The 15,324-nt window shown below is 38.8% G+C and overlaps 1 protein-coding gene across 2 annotated transcripts in view; it reads left to right on the forward strand.

Moving 5' to 3' along the window:
* Positions 1 to 5,053: 5,053 nt before the first annotated feature.
* The window catches only part of EIF3E (eukaryotic translation initiation factor 3 subunit E), a 152,293-nt gene continuing 142,022 nt past the window's right edge, over positions 5,054 to 15,324 (forward strand). For both annotated transcript variants that reach the window (XM_065752967.1, XM_065752966.1), the window contains exons 1-7: positions 5,054 to 5,172; positions 7,014 to 7,128; positions 8,719 to 8,836; positions 11,759 to 11,801; positions 12,245 to 12,349; positions 13,486 to 13,611; positions 14,814 to 14,938. In XM_065752967.1, coding sequence (XP_065609039.1) covers positions 5,083 to 5,172; positions 7,014 to 7,128; positions 8,719 to 8,836; positions 11,759 to 11,801; positions 12,245 to 12,349; positions 13,486 to 13,611; positions 14,814 to 14,938 — 722 coding nt within the window. In that variant the 5' untranslated portion in view covers positions 5,054 to 5,082. The remainder of the gene's footprint in view (positions 5,173 to 7,013; positions 7,129 to 8,718; positions 8,837 to 11,758; positions 11,802 to 12,244; positions 12,350 to 13,485; positions 13,612 to 14,813; positions 14,939 to 15,324) is intronic.

Below are 15,324 nucleotides of genomic sequence, written 5' to 3' on the forward strand. Positions count from 1 at the left end.
AGGGATCAGCAAAACCGCTACCTCAGACTTCCAGAGGGCAGACTTTTAATTGTTCAGGATACCGGTAGGGAGAGTTCCTTGGGATTCTGTTTGCACAGTAAAAAGGTCCAGGAAGGATGGTTCCTCAAGGAGGAACTCTTAAAGGCACAGGAGTAGGCTGACTCCCTGTGTTGTAAGATGAGCTGGTGGGATAGAAGACCGGCGTGGACGAATAGGGAACATCCTGTGAGATTCCAGGAGAAAAAGAGGATCTACCTTCTGAGGAAGAAGGGAAGGGCAACTCAAAGCTGTTAGGATATGCAGGAAGAAAATGAGAAAAGCAAAAGCCAAGCTTGAACTCAACTTGGTCACTGTAGTAAAAGAGAATAAAACACTTTTTTACAATTATACGAGGGCTAAGGAGAATCTCCAGCCTTTACTGGATACAGTGGGGCACTGACCACTGAGGATAACAAAAAGGCAGAGGTTCTTAATGCCTTCTTTACGTCTGTTTTTAAAAGTCAGATCACTTGTCATCACGGTAATCTACTCTCTGGCCTGGAAGTCCCCAGACATGATGGGGAGCAGAATAAACACCCCACAATTCCAGTAGAAATAGAGAATGTTTCTTGAACACAAAGACACAGACTTTATTGCTGTCTACAACTACTTGAAAGAGGGTTTTGTCAAGGTGGAGGTTGGCCTCTTTTCCCGCCTAACTAGCAATAGGACTAGAGGGAATGGCTGTAAGTTGCACCAGGGGAGGTTTGGGTTGGTCATCAGGAAAAATTTCTTCTCCAGAAGAAATGGGCTGCACAAGGAGGTGGCTGTGTCACTCTCCCTGGAGGTGTTCAAGAAACGTTTAGATGTGGCACTAAGGGACATGATTTAGTGGGGAAATACTGGTGGTAGGACAGGCTGCCCAGAGAGGTGGTGCTGGATCGGGCTCTGAGCAATGTGACCTAGCTGTAGGTGTCTCTGTTCATTGCAGAGGAGCTGGACTAGATGGCCTTTAAAGGTCTCTTTCAATTCAAACAATTCTATGACTATAAAGTGAATTCTTGTATATGTCCCAATCTTGATTTTAGGAATATATTTTTTAATAAACATAAATAAAAAGGTAATGGAATGCAGACATTTATTTTTTTTCTTCCAAATATTAAAAAACACTAAAAGGCATCTACTTCCAAATTGTAACTATTTAAATGAAAAATATAAACAAGTTACATAAGATTTGAATCACACAGTCTATCATTTGTTTCAAAGGATGTGCAAAAGGTTAAATATCCCCTTGATAATAGAAGAGGAAAAAATATTTTACTACAGTTGTTTAATTCTAGCAACCTGAAGAATGTTGGATTTCATTGTTGTAGTAACAATAAGATAAATGACAACCAGTTGTGTAATTGGTATCTTTTAGACAAAAAACTGTTCCCTAATTTAGAATTATGGAATCATAGCCAGAGCAAGAGAAACACTTCTTCATTTTCTTAAGATATTTTCCTAGGTAATTCTAGCCAAATGGCTTTTATTTCATCAAGAAAAACAAAGATTTTAAGCACATTGGTAAATATCTTAAGTACAGTAAAATGAATTTCCAGAAAGGAAGTGGTCCACAAGGTTAAAGCACTTTGGCTTCTAGTCTGGTCTATGTCAAATATGAAAGTTTGCCCAGTGGTTACTAACACCTCATACTAATTCTCAGTCAGGTGTTTGTACAAGAGCTCAAAACAAATCCAAATTTCCAGTTACACAGTCAAAACTGACTAAAACTGCTTTGCCAAGAAGGTGTACTTTAGAGTATTTTTCATCAAGGGCGATGTAGCTATTTCTGTAAATGATATTTATTGCTTAAGAAGGTAGATGGCCTTTCCTTTTCTTAGAGTAATACTCCTCAACAGCATATACTTCACGTTGGGAAGTTTACAACAGATGAACAGCTGTCCTGACAGCTCCTCTTGGCACAGCATCATCAGAATCTCCTAAAAGGCCATTCCCAGCTAGTTCTTCACACCTTTTCACTCATCACTGTACTTGTTTCTTGCAGACAGTCATCCATAAAACAGAAAGCAGCACTGCACAGTGCCCTGGATGTTTCAGCATTCTGTATGGCTACAAGCCCTCTGTCTGTACCTTCACAGCCTGTTTTCCACTAGCAGATCCACAGCCTTCTACCAAAGCTACCATGGCAGTATTATTCCTCAGCAGTTCTAATAGTTCTTATACTGTTGCTCGCTGTTCTCCTTGTATTCTACTGCCTCTGTATCTCTCTAGCAAGACAGGAAGCACATCACTTACAGTGACAGAATGGCTTAATAAGTGTTATTAAATCTTTATTTCCAATTTCTCAAATACTCAATACTCAAATAAACCAACTCTAAAACTACTCTGTAATACAACTATATTAACTTGCTTCTCAACATAAACAGCAGCTGTAGCTGCCACAGACACAGTCTGTAGCTATGATTCACTAAGCAAATAATTCCTGCCTCCTCAGGGATGGAGCAGGCCTTATATTCTTGTGACAAATACTACAGTCATGCGTAATTTGAAAGTTTGACACAACTCATTAGAATGAACTCAACTCTATGCTCTGATAAAAGTCAAAGAACACTCTCAAGCAGCACCTTCATGTATCTATTATGCACAATTTACAAAAGTTAATTCATGCAGCTTATTCCAAGTTCTTGATGACACTGAACTTTAAAGCAGAACACTATGAACAAAAACGTACTCATAATTAGACATCTTTTTCTTCCTTTGACCTGCAGACAGTAACACATAGATGTATTCCATGCATTGTCAGAAACAATCCAACACTTTTAAAAAACAAACAAAAAACAACAAAACTATACAAAAGGAAATGCTGTAAAAATGTTTGTGCAACTGAAACCATACATTACGAATGTATAGTAACTGAGAAATTAGTGATACATGCCCATCCTTCAAGCAAAAACACAAGCCTTCTAGGCGTTCAAAGGCACTTCACCTCATTTTGAGAAAGTCCTTATTTACTATTAGATTTTGCAGGCTGCTTTCCCAGTGGGTGATTCTTCTGTTCAAATCCTTAAAAAAAAAAAGAAAGAAAACTACAAGATGTGGGTCAATGTCAGCCACCAGCAAAAGTTAAAAAGCTGAAAGATTTGAAAATCAGATGATCCTCTCAAGTTGTCCATCTTGCTCTTTGAAACTACCTTCCCTTACCTGAAAGTTGAATTCAGTGCATCTCAGTAAAACACAGTTAAAAGCACAGTAGGAGAATCATGAATATAAGAAATTATCTGAGACATAGTTTGGCTAACAAACATTCTGTTATGTTTTATATAAAAGGCACTATTAACATGCTGCATATCAACTTCTGATCCAAAGATGCCAGTGGAGGTTATGGATTTTGTTCCAAAGCAATCACTGTCCACTTCAGCTTCCTCATTCACTCTAGAAAAAAATACTAATGAGGTCCATCCACCACAACAATACAGCATTAGATGAACAATTCGTTTCTAGCTTTGTCTCAAAATCTTATTTACAAGTTTTTCTGTGTCTCAAAAATAAAATGCATAGGCCTTTATAACATACTCAAAACACACACTGAGACGACATCATTAAAAAAAAATCAGGGAGAAAAAAAAGAACTTCAACAGAAATAAAAAGCCAGCAGAACTCACAACCCCCTGATTCATATGAGAGCCCTAGCCACAAAATTACAGCTAACATCATATTTTAGATCCCCTCCACCCAAATTACTGCATACATTTTTGGACCACTGGCCAGTTGGAAATATGGCCTTTTTTTTTTTTTCCAATGACACTTCACAGAGATACTTTATTCATTATATTTATTTCCTTCCCTTAGCTACGTATCTCTATTTCATCGCTATGTGAAAGAAAAAGGTTCAGCATCACATGTGGTACCTCACTAAATCCTAGTTTGTTCTCCACAGTGTAAGAGAAGAAACAAAATACAAGTGCTTCTACTATGACAGGTTGTTGTGACAAAATGCATACATATTGTCTTTTTCTTAAATGAAAAGACACAAGAGGTGTGTCACACACAGCATTTAAAGTAAAAAACCAGTTCACATGAAATTACAAATGCAGAAGTTCTTCAGTGTTAAGGGCTGGAAAGTTCCCCCTGATGCACCAGACTCCAGGCCAGTCAGGCAAAGCTCACAGAAAACAGGAACAAAAGAGGCTGACTATAGGAAAGCCCGTGAAAAAAGAGCTTGTGAAACATCTCACTTACCTGCTTTAGCTGTTACTTCACATCCAGCACGACCTGATAAAAGAAACAAGCTTCACATTTCAATGTACAGTACAGCCGTGGTAGATACAGGTCTTTACACACCCCACGTATCCAACAGCAGCCTAGATCACATGCATCAGAAACATTTTCAGGACCAAAGTCTTTGTAAAGAAAAATGACATTTGTCATAGCAACAACCTGTACAACATAATCTCCACCACCACCACACGTCCCTTCCATGTCAAAAGCTTCCATCAAAATTAAAAAAGGGAGCCAAGCCACTCAAAGAACAAGTGCATAAGTTACAAAGGCAGTTGATGTACTGAGTTTAATTTCTGACTGTTGGAGAATGCTCGTCTCTAGACATTTTTAGTCTGAAAACTTTATCGGCCTTGTGTACCACTTTGAGCATGAGTGAGTTTACGTCTTGACAAACTGGCTGCTCTCGTGACTCAGGCTCCATGCAGTACCCAGGTTACCACATTAGTGGCTCCTCTGTTTCCATGGCAAAACTTCATATTCCTACACTTGCTAACATATCCCTGCCACCTGCCAGCCTCCTCAGCAGTCACCACTAACACCGTGGTCCTACAGCCAGCATCCACACGTACTCGAGGCCACCTCAAGGTTGGGACTGCAAGCTCCCAGCACACGATAAAATCACCACAACCACCCCACAACACCTCACGCCCTCTCAACAGCGAACGGCAACACCCCGCGCTCATGCGCAGGAACGACCATTGCCCTCAGTCAGGGCGGAAGGAGCCGCGCATGCGCAGTTCCCGCGCAGGCGTACAGCCTTTAAGAGCGGCCGTCACCGCGTGCCACCGTTCGCTCCGCCTCTTTCCTTCCCGCACCAAGATGGCGGAGTACGACCTGACTACCAAGATCGCGCACTTCTTGGACCGGCATCTGGTCTTCCCGCTGCTGGAGTTCCTCTCTGTCAAGGAGGTACGCGCGCGCCCTTAAGGGCGAGGGAGCCGGTTCTAGAGCTGCGGGGTGGACGAGCGATGGGGAACGGAATTGGCGCCCGAATCCGTCCCGGGAGCCGGCGGTGCCTCGCCGTCGCACGGGCCGTGTGGGCGCGGCCCTGCCCTGCGCCGGCCCGGGGTGCGGGGTGGGAGCGCTCCCTCACCGCTTCCGGTCGCTTGCCGCTGCTCCGCGGCCGTAGGGGCGTCGGTGTAGGCGGCCTTGTTTACTTAACGACTAAAGCGCTTATGTTTCGCGCGTAGACCAAGTGTAGGACCCGTCTTTTCCCATCCCTCGTTGTTTTTTTATATTGATATAAAGCTGAATCCCTATGACTGCGCCAGTGGTGCTTCAAGCTGAACTCGTTTCAGTTAAAATTACCCTAATTAAGTTTCTCTAATTTAAGAAGCAAATGTGCAAGGCTGTGCAACTTTGGGTTTCAGAAGTATGCTAGCCAAGCATTTGTGCATTGGGACAGCCTGACCTGCCGATTTCTTCTATCTAACATAGAATCATAGAATGGCTTGGGTTGAAAGAGACCATAATGATCCTGTTGTTTCAACCCCCCTGCCATGTGCAGGGCTGCTAACCACTAGAGCAGGCTGCCCAGAGCCACATCCAGCCTGGCCTTGAATGCCTCCAGGGCTGAGGTATCCGTGGCCTCTCTGGGCAACCTGTTCCAGTGCATCACCACCCTCTGTGTGAAAAACTTCCTCCTAATCTCTAAGTAAACCTTCCCTGTCTCAGTTTAAAACCATTCCCCCTTGTCCTATCGGTATCCACCCTTGTGAACAGCTGTTCCCCCTCCTTTTTTTACACTCCCTTCAAGTACTGGAAGAGTGCAGTGAGGTCTCCCCAGAGCCTTCTTTAAGCTAAACATGTGGATTTGGATTGGTAGCAGTCATCTTCAGGGTGATTTTTTGATTCGATGTTTGTAAACTGCTTGAAGTGAAGCAGAACTATTTGTGCACTATATTAACTTGAATGCTGTAGTGTTCAAAGCTGAACTAAATTTTCTCAGGTTTTACAACTGAGATATTGATGTGTTGAATTGTGACGCTGCCCTCATGCAAATGCATTGAGGTTTTTCACTAGCTTTCCTCCTCACTTGAACCTTAAAGACCTAACACTTATAATGCATAGCTAAATTATTACATTGACCTTTAAGAAGTAATTAAGTGAACTTAGAGAAAATAAACCAACTACACAAGCTCAACAAAGCTTGCTTAAGCTGTAGACGTTATATTTTAGATTAAGCTGTGCTACAGCTCAAGTTTGGTCCTGAACATTTTTTTCTGAGATTATTTAAGTGACTTGGGTCTATGCTTCTCAGAATGCAGTTCTGTGGAAAGTGTTCACTGACCTTTCCCTCTGAGTTGTTTTCTTAAGTTCTGGTGCCAGAAAAGGTGTGTTTTTATTTGTTGATTAGTTTGTTTTAAACTTTGGTTAGATTTTTCTTGTTGGTTCTCTTCCCTTTCTCCATGAATAATTCATTATTTGCTTTGGCCTACTGGCTCATTTATGTTCATTAGGAATAGTCATCTAAAATGTGACTTGTCTTCTAACTATTCTTTTGAAGTTCCTGCATTCATAAATAGCAAGCAATTAGCATTATCTTACTGGGATGAGAAACAGAGACTGTATGGTAACCAGTCTTGTTGACAGAGCTGTCAGATATCAGGAAATGCAGAGAGATCAATGTTTAAAATAACTTAACTGGACAAAATTCATAAATTAAACTGTAACAATAAAAGTAATTGAATAATATGAATTGGAAAGCATTTTGTAGTATTCAAAGAGATCTGTTAATATTTCGGTTTCAGATATACAATGAAAAAGAACTACTTCAAGGCAAACTGGATCTCCTCAGTGATACCAACATGGTGGATTTTGCTATGGATGTGTACAAAAATCTTTATTCTGATGAAATTCCACATGGTAAGTTGCTCAGTTAATAAAAATGACCTTATGTATTTGTTTTGCTTCTACAATAGTATCTGATAGTACTTCTGATGTGGTACTCATACTAAAATACTCTTTTCCTTTGGCATTAAGGAAAATGTATAATACTGAGAAATCACCTACTCCTGGAAAGTTTGGGGTTGTTTTATTGGGAACTTCATCTTTGAGTGATGTATAAGGTACTTCAGTGCTTGGTTATTCCAAGCACTTCAGTGATCTGGGAGAATATTGCACTTATTTTTCATTTGTCAAATTAAACACTATTCATAAAGTGCCTTGAGATCAGTAGTGAGCTTTTTTCTTTGAAGTATCTCATGTATTAAGGCTAGCTTTCCTTTGTGATTCTGTTGCGTTGTCTATAGTTGTTTTTTATTCTTTGAGAGGGTACAGTTGTTTTTGGATATGTTTTAATTACCTGTGTCAGCAAGTAAATGCTGCTTCTCTAGAAGGAGACACTTCCAGGTGTCTCACATGAAACTTTCTATGCAATGGTAGATTACACTTTACAGAATGTATGTCCCAGTTCTTACTTGCAGGCTTGCTGACTTCTTTCAATTTTATACTAATTTTTAAGTGAACTTCCACTATTGTAAGGTCTTAAGCTAGCATTCTTACAAATGTCTTGCCTTCCACAATTATGGTATGATTATGTAGGAGGGAAAAACACTTGTTAGTAAGTTAACTGAATGTTTTTGTTTTCTTCATCTGTTTTCCCTTTTTTTAAAATCAAGATTCTTCTGAAGTTGGAGATAATTTCTCCTTACTGGAGTACTTCCTGTCAGGCAAGTCGCTCTTAGGTATAGGTTGGGTCACTATAAAGGTGTTATCCACTTTAGATATCCTCTACAAAGGAAATCATGAAAGTCTGATAGACTCAGTGTGATGCTGTGTCACTTTAATGGCTTCTGGAGTTTTTATCTCCTGGGATTTGGTCTTGGGTTGTCTTTGTTGGATCCCATCAATTTTCTGGGAATTTTTTATTTTTAGTCCTAAGGTACTACTTTCTTTTCTTAAGCACATGGGCTGAACTTCTAAGTATTTGTTATTGCACATGGAAGTCTTGGATGGGCACTCTGCTTCTTACTAATTTCTCATAAAGAGTTTTGAGTGGGCCTGTGTAATGTTGTTAAATATTCTAAGAGTTTACTTTTAGGTTTTCCTCAGCCAGATTCTAACTAGTATCACAGAACTGTAGGGTTTGGATGGGACCTCTCATAGCTTAATTTTTTGCTTTTTTTTTTGCCTGTTTTATTTGGAATGAGCAAAGTTGCTGGAAAAGGTACTTCTCTAGTGGAAGTGTGAACGTGCCTTAGCTTGGGTTAAGGCTATTTTAGATATCTGCACTTGGGTGATTTGATTAGAGCTGTGTGCAGTATGAAAGGAACCATATGGTAAGGACTGCTCGTTAAGCTAATGAGTTCTTAGGTACCTCTGGTTTTGTCACTTCATTGTAAGGACAAGCTAGGTAGGAACTGGAAGAAACCCTATTTAAATGTGCTGTCAGCACCATGTGGTTACGGGTTAGTTTCTGCAAAAAAATATTTATGTGGAATGTTTTTTGTTTAGCTTTGCGTGAGAAGAGAACAACTGTGGTTGCACAGCTGAAACAGCTTCAAGCTGAAACTGAACCTATTGTCAAGATGTTTGAGGACCCAGAGACAACAAGACAAATGCAGTCCACTAGGTAACTTTTAATTGCATTTTCTCATGAGGGCTTGCTGGTGTCTCTTTATGTGTTGATGGTAGGAATGCTGTCTGTATAGCAACTATAAGGAAGGGTGTTTTTACTTCAACCAGTATTTGAGTAGTGTTTGTGATGGGGTGATTGAAGTTGCCATATGCTGTTCACTCTTATCATTACTTTTACCTGTTTACCTACCTCATTGTTCCACTGTGTCAAGTGTGGACAAGAGCCAGTTATTAGTAAAGCATATGTTTTATGGGGAGGTGAAATATGGTTTGAAAAAGCTAAAATTCCTCTTTCATGGGACGTCTATCTTATTTTTCTCTTTGTATAGAGGACTGTAGAATACTGCCTTTCCCATTTTGGGAGGCTTAGTGATGAACTTCTGGGGTTGTAGTATATGTTCCTTTCAGGCATTATTGTCCTTTACTCTCTCCATTCCCTGCCTTGAACAGGCCAGCTTGATGCGAGACTGTGCTGGTAATCACTTTTTTTACAAGTGTGCAATTCTGAGTTGCTTCTGAGAGTAATTAAGTAGAATGAGTGTCTAAACACTAAGGACTGAGTTTTATGGTTGAGGCTTAATTAATCCCTGTGGAAAAGGATTCAGTTGTAGAGATTGAGGAAGTAACTGCATGACTTCAGAGGGGTGGGTGGTATTTGCTTTGTGGAAGTTACTGCTGGTTGTCTTTACATTAAAAACATTACTGTTGCAAGTGTCTAACCATTGTATGGAAAATAATTAGATCCTTTATTAATCTCTGCTTTAAGATTTGAGTAGTGTACCATATTAGTTAAGACTCAGTTGAATTTGAAAGTGAAGCCAGTGCTTAGATCTGTTGTCAAAAAGCTGTATGATTTCCTGGTGTAGAAGACTATTGATTATGGTATATTAGAAAAACATCAAATGTACAAACTGAAATCTTCCTGAGCCATGTTTCCAGAGAAAATAGGTACCTGAAATAACTGAGAGGAAAACTTCATTGTTTTAAGTACAGATTACCATCCTTTTTCTCCCATTCCTGTCCTCACCCAACTTGCTGAGAAGTCTGGTTACCCCTTTTGGCCCACATAGATGGACAGTGTGTACTTTCTCTGCATGTTTCCAGAATTTTTAATCTAATTTAACCTTATCAATATGGAAATAATGAGATGCAGTGCATTGGATCTCAGTGCACATGTGAAACAAGATCTCAATAGAAATAATGAAATTAAACAAAAAAACCCACAAGGAATGTAACTTGCTGGAAACTAAGACATGGCAGTGCTGTTCTCATGTGCAGCAAGTTCTACTTCAAAATTGTTGATTTTTCTTTTAACTTTTAAATTATCTGAAAACTTTGTCACTTAGAAACACTAGTTTCTGGCTGAAAGTTCTGATCCAGGTCATTGGGGTTTTGCTGAAATGGGTTTGATTGGACTGGAAAGTGTGTGCCTAAGGAACACTGTTAAATTATATACAGATAAATAAGTGGCAAATTCCTGTTCCTTGATTTCTGTGAATTTCTGTTGGTGTTTTAGAGCTTGTATCAAACTGAGTTTTGCGTCAGCATCGCTCTGGATCACAGCTTTTGAATCAGAAGGGTGCTGTTTGGTGCATCCAAATCTGGGAAGTGGTGAAAAGTCATGTAAAAGAGGCTTTAAGTGTGAGATGTTTTGCATTTATATTCATGTCTGTTGGAGGAAGACATCAAGGCTTTTAAAGTTCTAGGAATATAGCATCTCCCATCCTTGCAGAGTTTTCCACTGGAAGAAATCATTGATATCTTTCATTGCTTTAACAGGTGTTACTGGGGACCTCCTTGCTTTTTTTTAGTGACTTAGTTTTATAAGATAAGATGTGAAGATGTAGTGTTTGTCAAATGCTAGTTATTCAAATGCTCCTTATTCAGGAGAGTTATGCAACAGGCAAGGACTCAAGTCTATGATTGAAATATGGGTTCTCAGAAGAAATGAAGTAGAGGGTACCTCCTGGTAAGGAGGGGAATTGAAATGTAGCATCCTTTCTGCATTGTAAAAAGGTGGTTCATATAATCAGTAATGAATACAATTTCTATTTGACAATGTTCAACTTCAACTATACATATAAATCCAGTGTTGGTACTTGATGGCAGATGATTGCAGTATGTCAGTGGGTGAAAAGCTGGTATGCTGACATTCATTCTAGGATCTGATGAGGAACCTTTGTAAATACTAGAATAAGAAATAGTTAATAAAATCAGCTATTGTTTAATAATATCATAGGTCTACAGTACAGCACTTTATTAATGACTTATTGCTGTAGCTGAGACTATTTGTATACAGGAGGTTTAACTTCTTTGTTCAAGATTATAGTGATTGTTCTTTTATTATGCATGCTGAATGAAAAAGATTCAGAAATGTCTTTGTGGGTAAGAGTATAGAACTTATTAAAAGCACAAATAAAAATATTTGTATCTTGCAAATAATTCTGTCTCTGGTGGAGGTCTGCTTGCTTGTTTCCTAGTGTTAACAGAGGGAGAATTCATTTCAAACTTTGTGGTTTGCTTTTTCCCTTGTCCTATTAAACTCTTAACTGCTTGGCTGGAGTAATTGCTATGGAATTAGAACAAGAGTGAAAAGACTCAAAATGAGAATTGAGTTTTTATACTGAAAGCTGAGGATATTGTCAAATAGTAAATATTCTTCCTCTCTGTCTTGATTGTAGTTTTTCTTGCTGGTTGGTACTAATTTTAAGATGTGTTCATTTTAACAGATAATAGAACTCTTTCATAATGCTAAGAGTAGTGACTTCACTATTGTATTTACTGTTGCACAGTGTCCAGAGAAGTATTCTAAATTAATACTAGGTAATTCTGATGGTTGAAGATTGGTGTGCAGCGTGTTATGTGGTGGTAATCAGTTTGTTTGGTAAAAACATTGGCTTTTATCTTCTTGTTTTAGGGATGGTCGAATGCTGTTTGACTACTTAGCTGAGAAGCATGGTGTAAGTGTTCTAATTGCTGTATCTGTTGGAATTCAGTTCTAAACATCTCCTTTCTACTCCCTTCCCCCCCACCCACAGTCAACAACTGAACAGCTGTGTACTGGTGACTTGGCCTGTCTCACTTGCTATTAGCTAATAGGCAGAATTTCTAGTACTGAAGTATTCTATTTGAATGTCTTTGACTGTATACATCTTATACAAAGGAAAAGTAAAGCTAGAGCTTAATGTTAGTTACATTATTGTAGCTAGGACGTGCCTTACTTTGTAAAGCAGAATTTCATCTGTTTTTCTAGCTAATTCAGTGGCATGGATTAAAGTGTTTGGCATAGATTTTCTGATTAGAGTTGGTTACCATTATTTATGGTTTTTAAAGGTTACTGTTTTAAAACAGGCTTGTAATACCATTTTTTCTTCCTGTTGCGGAAAACATTATTTCTTTTCAGTTTAGACAGGAGTACCTAGATACCCTCTACAGGTATGCGAAATTCCAGTATGAATGTGGCAATTACTCTGGGGCTGCAGAATACCTGTACTTCTTCAGGGTTCTGGTAAGTTCTGGATTTGGTATCTCAATTGCTAGCTCTGAGAGTGGTGAGGCTCTTGTACTGTGTGCCCAGGAAAGCTGTGGCTGCTCCATCCTTCCTGGCATTCAAGGCCAGGTTGGATGGGGCCCTGGGCAGCCTGAGCTGGTGGGTGGCAGAGTTGGGACGGGTTAGTTTGAACCCAGAAAATTATCCTAAACTTCCTGAAATGCTGCTACAGTAAGTAGTAGTAAGTTTTCCAAGTGACTGTAATCCATAAAGTAACTTGGAGATTATTTCTTAATGAAAATAAGGTTGAGAGTAAGAATGGTTTCTTGATCTAAGTGTTGATAAGGCTGAATTCTTCTGTATGATTTTTGTGTTGTGTGTATGTTTCATGGGTGAGGGAGGAGGCAAATTACTTAGAAAAGATTTGTGGGCAGGTGTCCTTAATTCTCAGTGCTTTAGGTTTAGTATTATGCTCTTATGTCAAATAACTAATTCCAAAACAAGTACTGTTTTTGTGCTGGTAGCAGTTTGATGTATGTTTTTTTTTTTTACTGGAAGGCTTTTCTAAATTTTGTGATGATGCAGCCTATGAAGGAGCTATTGTAACAGATCTGAGAATAGAATTTGACACTGAATGACCTAGCATAACCTATTCCTGTATAAATCTAACACAACTTGACCTCAGACTTCTAGGAAACAGACTTGCTACAGCAAAGTTACATTTGGTCTGAGCATTTCTATAAGTATGCTTTTGTTGCAGCATTAGCAGGAAGAGCTTAAGAGTATTAGTTCTTCTGATGTGATTACCTGCTCTCACAAGTTCTTTGGAACCTGCTTTGTGAGAGGTTTGTTCAGAAGCATTATTACATGGTGTGAAAAACCTGGAACTAGAGTCATCTGAAGCTCAGCCATTTATTTATTCTTTTAAGTTGCCCTACAGAAGCAGGGAGCTTTGTCTTTCAGGATTTTCTAGGGTTGGCTTTAGAAGTTTTATTGCTGTTTTTCTGTATGTAGATTTAAGAAATATGTCTAAAGAGAGAGAATCATGCAAGTTTGACATTCAGTAAGTTAAAAATATTACCTGAAAATATTTTTTAGAAGTTAATAATTCAAAAAAATGATCAGAGTATAACTCTGCTGTTGTCTAAAAATAGGTTCCAGCAACAGACAGAAATGCTTTGAGTTCACTGTGGGGGAAACTGGCATCTGAAATTCTCATGCAGAATTGGGATGCAGCCATGGAAGATCTCACAAGATTGAAGGAGACAATAGATAATAATGTAAGTACAATCTTGGTCACGTTAGTGAGGTGAGAGGTTAGAGTTATTAGTTTTCAAATTTTGCTGTGAATTGCTTGAAGTCTCGTTAAGAGCCATTTACCGTGCTTCACAGGAGACAGTTGTGCATTCCTAAAATGGTGGTGAGAAAACTAAAGAATGCTGGAAAAAAATGAAGAAATATGTTTTTTTTAAGTGACTTTCATCCCTTAAAAAAAGTCTGAGAGCTTTTAAGGTGTTTCCAGTAAACCAAATCTACCTCAAAGATGGATTTGGGAGTGTGGTATCATTATGAGAAACTGATACTTTAATTTCAGGTGGTTGTATGGTTCCTTTAATATAAGGGTGTAAGTTTATGCATCTGAACTATACTCTGCCTTAAAGAAAACAATTTTAATAAAAAAATGCAAGGAAGCTTGTTATCAGAAACAGGTTTCAGTCAGTTTAGCTTCCTTAGCATGTGATGATGTGAGTTGAGATTGCCAGCAGGAACATGAAGTGAAAGAATGGGACTGTAGTACTAATTCAAAGCAGGTGACGTGATTAAGAACTTATCTTAACTATCTGCTTGTTGGGCTTAAGTGGCCACATGTGAATTAACTTGGAGTTTTACTCTTCTAAACCACAATCTTAAAAGCTTTTGCTATTTTCCTCTCCCCAGAATTGTTCTTTACCTTGTGTGGCAGATAAGGAATGTTAATGGAGGTTTTTTTTGAGATTTGTTTCTAATTGTTAACCAAGTTGGCTCTATTAGACTCTGAAATCTGATTTAGTCATTAAACTACCATGGCTTTTTGGGTAGAAATTGTAGTATTTATGAATCTGTGAGTGATTATTACTTGTTGCATCCCTTCATTCATGTGTTGCTTTCCAGCTCCTTGAAATGCAGTTAAATTTGGAGCAAATCCAGCAGTGTATGGAGCTGAGCCCTTACTTGTGCTGTATTAGTTGTTTAAGGTTAAGGCCACACCTGTGGTGTGGTGCTTCATCACTGGGAGAAGTCTATGGTAAATGTTCTTGTGATGGCTTAGAGAAGAGAATAAACTAAGAAGGTAGAAAAGTCAAGTAGTGTTCCTTCTTCAGCTGTGGCCTGAAGAGCTAGAAAGAGCTCAAGATTAAAAAGGGAAATAACTTTAGTATGGTGACCTTTTAAGAACTGTGATTTTTAGTATTTTGGTTTAAATTAGTTGTTTTTTTCCTTTCAGTCAGTCAGTTCTCCACTGCAGTCTCTTCAGCAAAGAACATGGCTCATCCACTGGTCATTATTTGTGTTTTTTAATCATCCTAAAGGGAGAGACAATATCATTGATCTCTTTCTCTATCAACCACAGTAAGTAGTGCTGTACTATATTGAATCACTGAAGAAAGATGGTCATGCAGTCTTATCCAACACTGAGTCTGCAGCCTGAAGTGACTCAGAAGTTGTAATGCTTGCTTTTAGTTTTCCAAGCTTTTTTATTTTTTTATAACTTGTAACTTTTTAAGGAGGCAGGTAGTAGTACAGGAAGAACTGGCACTTTTTTTTCTGGTATTCTGGGGAATAGAATAACTACTTATAAGTTCATAAGTTCATAAGGTTGGAAAGGACCTATAAGATCATCTAGTCCAACCATCCTCCTATCACTATCTCTACCCAACTACTAAATTAAGTCCTTTAGCACCTCATCTAAACGCTTCTTGAACAGCGCTAGGGATGGTGCCTCAACCACCTCCCTA

The sequence above is a fragment of the Cyrtonyx montezumae genome, unplaced genomic scaffold (assembly GCF_038088225.1).
Source record: "Cyrtonyx montezumae isolate F1298 unplaced genomic scaffold, pur_monq_1.0 scaffold_8, whole genome shotgun sequence".
Classification (NCBI taxonomy): domain Eukaryota; kingdom Metazoa; phylum Chordata; class Aves; order Galliformes; family Odontophoridae; genus Cyrtonyx; species Cyrtonyx montezumae.